Here is a 6,380-nt window from a genome sequence, read left to right as displayed (position 1 = left end):
TGCTACACAGACTAAATTTAATTCAGAGTTATGAATACTGTCCTGAAAATAACTGAAATTAGTAATTAATAGGCCAATAAAAGAGGCCATCGAGGCGCAGTGGTACAAGCGTATGACTGTAATGCGTTGGTTGTGGATTCAATCCCCAATCGGGAGAATGGATTAACTATTATTTACTATTATTTTCATTTCTTCAATCTGGTACCAATGCAAAAGCTTTGTGTTCCGCCACTTAATAATTCGGACGAACGAAGTGTCTTATAACAATAGGTTCCCTCTGACTTCCCTGCTATATAGGAGATATGTGTGAAGCTGAAAAAAAACGCCTATTAAATAGTAGATGTGTAATTAATGGAGTTTAGATAAGATTATTTTCGTAAAATATCATAAAGTTAAATTAATGACTTTACCATATGAACCACAATTGGGTATTCCATTGCAAGCATTCAAAGAGTCAATGCATACTCGGGAACCAACTATTTGACATTCGAGATGCTCCGGCGGACAGCGGGACAAGTTGCCATAAAGTGGAAATGCTGGTGTCAGCACAACCATCATATGGTCTAACTGAAATATTTTTGTTATCAATACTTTAAATAATAATTTTCCACTTATTACTGATTTCGCTATATAAACCGTAAATTGTAGAAAATACGTAAAGAATTATGTACTTATAAGCTAATTGCCATCTTCAACTTTGTTCGCGTGGCCTTTACATTCTTCAACACTTATTCTACCTATTTCTATCCATTTTAATCGACAATTCGGCCCAAAATCACATATAACTCTATAAAAATTCGCATTACATTATAGTTTTTTAATTTTTTTATAAAAATATTACTGTTATATTATAACTATGTAAATACATATAGATAGATATTATTAAAAACAATATTTTTACCGTCATATTACTAACAGCGATGACAACACGTGAAGCATTGAATAGGAACATTTGTTTTGATTGGGGCTCGTTGTAGTCGCAGATGTTGAAAAGCGCTCCGCTCACGTAGTTGCGTAGATAGCGTAGCGCTACGCGACCTCCAATCTAAAATATTGTTATTATTATATTTTTCAGCTTTCTCACATAAATTTCGAGGTGTTGAATGGCGGAACTTATCGCCGCGCTTCGCCTTGGTACCAGAGCGAAGAAAATTAAATTATTAATAAGTACCATCAACACCACGGCCACCAAGACGGCCTCGGTATTAATTTATTAATTAAATAAATATTTTAATATATCTTAAAATATATATAAAATATCTTTTTATACTTAAAAATAATATTATAGAATAGCTAAACAATAACCTCGTCGTCCTGCAGCTCCACTAAGCGGGCTAGATATTGGATATCAAATAAATTTATTGTCTCTGTCTCAGTAACTATATATTGCTTCGTAGTTAAGTTACGCGGCCGCGATTTTTCTATGTCCAAAGATTTCACAAAACGCTTTTTACGTATTTTTCTGTTGTCATAAAAACATTATTTATTACAATACATTTAAAAAAATAATAATTTATTATAATCTAAACTTTTACTCGTATATAACTTACTTTTGCTGCGACATTACAGTTTCATTATTTAATTTCGTCGTATTTAATTCTGTTCTATTTAAAATCTTGGCCATTACGTGAGCCGATTGTACAATATTTTCCCAAGATTCATGATTTACTAACGTCCCATTTGGAAAGCTACAATAAAAAAAATCTTTTACTTAGTAAGTATTTCACAGTAATGTATATGTAAAAATCCACCTCCACTAAACCCCATCTCTTCTTTAAAAACACTGCTTAAGCTTGCTATTTGACTGCATTTCGACTTGCTGTAATTTCGACTTTAAATGTATTTTTTCTTTTTCATTTCCCTAGGAATTTTGGGAATTCTTTCTATGAGACCTACTTTACTCTTCCCATGGAACCTACATGGAAGTTCAGATTTCCAAGCGTTTTAGTTCCAGTTATAATTTGTGTACCAGAACCTAAGCAAGTAACAGAAGAGTTTTATACTTTAATTGATTGAATAACTTACAAGTTATGATCGCTTCTCGTGATAGTGGTTAATGTAGTAATATTTGTTATGTCAAGTTTTATTATTTTCTCATTTTCTTTTGTGGATTCTGTAAAAACATTATTAGTTTTTAAGCCATCCAATATAATAGTCACACATCATTGAAATAGCTTGGTATAATAGTTTATTATTTATCATATATTTCATTTCTACGAGTAGGAATCGAACCCCCAACCCTGCGCAACGACTGGCAACAAAACTGACTGTTAACAAAAGAAAGTTCGAAAATATTTACGCACCTTTAGAGTTATTTTCATTATTGCTTTTAGACAAATTTTGACTTTCAACAACCAACATTTTCTTATTAATATTATCTTTTATATTTACTGTATTGTTTCTTGGCACATAGTCACTAGAAAGCTTACTTTAATTACTTTTAATTATTTTTAATAATGTAACGAAAACATTATTTTAAATCTTTATATTTTATTACCGGGACCGTTGCTTTAAAAATAATATAAACATTGGAACATCTTAATAAATGTAATATTTTTTTACTTATACACTGAAGAGGATCTTTTTGTTTTTTATAATGAAGGATTATTATTATTTTTTCTTTCGGCGTCGGCTGTATCCCGCACACAGCAGGGTAGGCAGAGGGAACCTAGTGTTAAGACACTCCGTTCCCCACTTTCAGCCGAATTCTGGAGGCATTGCGTGTTGAGTGGACGCGTGGTTTTTAGGTTGTAAAAGATATTTGTCTGGGAATCTTTTTTTAAAAAGGCTATAGGTACTCGAAGCTACGCTCGAAGGAATTTTATTGACGACGACGTTTAGGACAACAACTTGTGTTATAGAGCAAGTGTGCTTGTAAGCACGGAGGTCGTGGGTTCGATCTCCACTTGTGGTAATTAATAATTATAATTTTATTACTCTCCGCCACTTACAGACACCATATGCAATATATCAAATTCGGGAAGCGGAGATCGAAGTGTTTTGACACTTCCAACAATTATTCTCAAATTATCTTGTCAATGTACAGTTTACCTTAAGTAATATTTACACACCAGGTACACATAGATATATTTTTTTATTAATGCGACTAAATAACGACATCCTAATACCTTAATGCTTGTGATACAGTGGCAAATATGCTATCCGAGTTACCGCTCAAATTTTCCTTTAAATCGTCATAGTATGTTGCAGTAATATCGTTGAAAATGGAAACATTTGAAACTAAATATGCTGAAATTCATAGTTTCAGTAAATAATTAATTTAATTTCTTATAATTTTTTAAATGTAGGATTCTCAGTGAACTTAATTGTGTAACATTTTTGAACATACCGCTTAAACTATTTTGCATCTCATCTTTATTATTTAAAATATTCCTTAACGTTATATTTTCGATTACTGTACTTGGTGTAGTTACGTTAAATATAGATTCAAGATCCTTCCACGGTAATGCATCCAGAGTAGGTTTTGTAGTGGCTCTTAAAGTATTAGCCGTGAAATGTGGCCAAGAAGTAAATAATCTAAAATATTAGATAGGTACTTTATACACCATATGTGATGAGTAATATATGGAACAATCAAAAGTTTGAGTAATTACTAGTAAAGGTGTCCCTAAATTAATGCAAGATATGAATGAAATAGAAAAAACATTTTTTTTATGGAAAAATGACAAGGCAAACGAGCGTTCGGGTCACCTGATGGTGATCATCGCCGCCCACGACACCGTGCAGCACCAGAGGAGCTACAGGTGCGTTGCCGGCCTTTGAGGTGGAGATAGACGGGCTTTTTTAAAAGTGTGGGGTTACTTATGTAATAACACATCGGGCAACTGATTTCCATAATGACTTTTTTTTTCATAAAAAGCTAAGGAGTTGTATATTACACTGGAGGCTATGGCCTATATTATGGTTCCTTAATAAATGAACTATTTAACACAAAAAGACATGAAACAAACATTGGATCAAACTTTCGTTTTTAATTTACAGTCAGTATTTAAAATTGCAATAGTATTACAACAGGTAAGCAATATATTTATATTATACTAACTTATTATCTGTAACTGCATTGTTTGTCCTCATATGAGGAATTTTAATTTTCTTTTTCAAATTATATCTCCTATTTGCCATCCAATTACTCTTTATAGTGTTCATTCTACGTTTAGTACTATAAGTTAATCTGTGAAACAATTTATTGTTTTATGCGTGTACGATACAAAATCTAATTAAAATTTTAATATGTATTGCTTTTACAGCTCCAGTATATAAGGCGCGGCGTTAAGTTTCGCCATTGAACTGGCAATGTGTCGAAAATTAGGCGGAACTAAATTAGCAAGGCTCCCTCTGCCTACCCAGCACAAAAAAGAGAATGAAGTTAAAAAAATAAGAAAAAATATTAATATAAAAAAGTAACTCAAAAATAACTTATTTAGAAAAATACTAAGTAAGTTTAAAGATAACCTTGGGTCTACAGTAAATCCCTTAAAGTCATAGTCTAGTTCGTAGAGAGGCTTTATATCGTTGTCACTCTTCTGTTGTCGTATTGAAAATTGTACTAGCGGCAAAATACTCGTTTCATATTCACTCCCATTTCTAACGAAAAAACTTGTTATTAAACTTATTTCTTATAATAATAGGTAGCTAATTGTCATAATATATTATTTTTTTATCACAATTCATTTAAAAAAAAATGAAATAGATAACTATTTATTCTACTGTATCCAGCATACAAAAACATACAAAGGGTAATCAGAGGGAACCTAGTGCTAATGCCCTCTCTTCTCATTAAGACACTGAATTCTCGAGTCATTGCGTGTTGAGTGGCGGAGCTTAAAGCCGCGCTTTGACACGAACCAGAGCAAGAAAATGGAAATATTAAATATTTCATTCCCCGGAGAACCTGCATGCCCGTACAAACATTAGTCTTACCTATTTATATGGTTGTAGGTTCGAGTCCCACTCGAAAATAAAAATTTAATTTATACTTCCATTTCTTCGGTTCAATAAGCAATGCCTCCAGAATTCGGTGGAAAGAGGGGAACAGAGTCTCTTAACACTAGGTTCCCTCTGCCTACCCTGCTGTGGGCAGTGTTATAAACTAAATAATATCACTTTGGTGTGACGTCGAATATAAAGTCAAACATCTCTTCAGAGTTATAGGTATGACGAAGCGGGTCCCTTAATTGAAGATTTCCGGAGACATTCACCAACGGGAGCTCCATTCTGATATAGTCTGGCTCCTTCTCAGTGGCTGGGATTGTTTGTACCAAGATTTTTTCATACTGTTCTTCTTTGTGTGTACGTGTTCTAAAGTATAATATAATAATATTATGTAAAGTTATATTAAGGACAGTCGTTCTGAATTTTTCTCTTTTTTCCTGAACTAGTACTACCTGTATATGCTAGCTAGCGAACTTGATAATTCTAGGTCAACCGGAAGTACCCTATTAATTTTGATTCCCTTTATAGTGTCAAAATACGCCACATCTTTTACTTAAGTAAATGTAGAAATACGATTAGGTATCAGGAAATCAAAGGACTGTACCCAGTATGTCTGAATTTCAACTCGATATCTCCAGGCGTTCCTGAGATAAAGATTCTTGAAAGACAGGCAGACGGACAGACGGACGGAAAACAAAGAGATCTTATAAGGGTTCCTCTTTTCCTTAAAAAGTACGGAACCCTAAAAGTGAAGTTAAAAAAAAATACACATACATAATTTCATGTAAGGTACTGTACTGATTATTATAAATTTATTTTACCTTTGAGTTTTGGGAGTAGTAAATGCTGTTGTTTTGATGGTGTAAAATTTTGTATAATTTCTTTTAGTATATTCCATCATGACGTCTGGCATGTGGCCCCAATATCCACCAAAAGTTTCTCCAAGTTCATAAACTATCAGTTGATTTGGATTTTTTGAGCAAGCTTCTTTCAAACTCTTCGACGACAGCAAATGAATAATCATAATAATATTATATCCAATTTCTGCCCTAAATAAGTGTTCAAAAAATACATTTATTAGTTACTACTAACATAAATATGAGACCTACCATTTAGCTATTTAATTCCTAAAATATTACTAGGAAAATTATTATATTATCATATCAATACAGTATATAGCGGCAAGCATACGTTACAGACCTAACGCTAAACGAACAACTGTAAGGCACTTCCAATCGAGAAAACTGCATAACATGTGAGCTAGCATCCATCACTTGTTTCCCTAAGAATATAGAAGGCGCAACCCGGCGCTTGCAACGCTCTGAGATGTCCTTCTGGTCAACATATTTTCGGTCAGCTATTGCTAAATCTACTATATGCTTGACATGAGTTGCAAATATTAATAAAATTAACAATGTAACTTTCAT

At 32.9% G+C, this 6,380-nt stretch overlaps 1 protein-coding gene across 1 annotated transcript; it reads right to left on the bottom strand.

The window, feature by feature from the left end:
• Positions 1–327: 327 nt before the first annotated feature.
• On the bottom strand, positions 328–6,380 carry LOC146534603 (uncharacterized). Its single transcript, XM_085193285.1, has 10 exons — positions 6,154–6,380; positions 5,775–6,002; positions 5,125–5,319; positions 4,474–4,605; positions 4,064–4,192; positions 3,350–3,537; positions 1,563–1,710; positions 1,306–1,462; positions 902–1,045; positions 328–567 (listed from the first exon to the last, which is right to left on the bottom strand). Exons 1-10 carry the CDS (start codon positions 6,378–6,380, stop codon positions 385–387), a joined length of 1,731 nt encoding a protein of 576 aa, XP_085049411.1. The 3' UTR covers positions 328–384.

This window comes from Heliconius melpomene, chromosome 11, assembly GCF_056956725.1.
Source record: "Heliconius melpomene rosina isolate 202511_hmr_F chromosome 11, ASM5695672v1, whole genome shotgun sequence".
In the NCBI taxonomy this organism is placed as follows: Eukaryota; Metazoa; Arthropoda; class Insecta; order Lepidoptera; family Nymphalidae; genus Heliconius; species Heliconius melpomene.
This window is presented reverse-complemented; position numbering and strand designations above follow the sequence as displayed.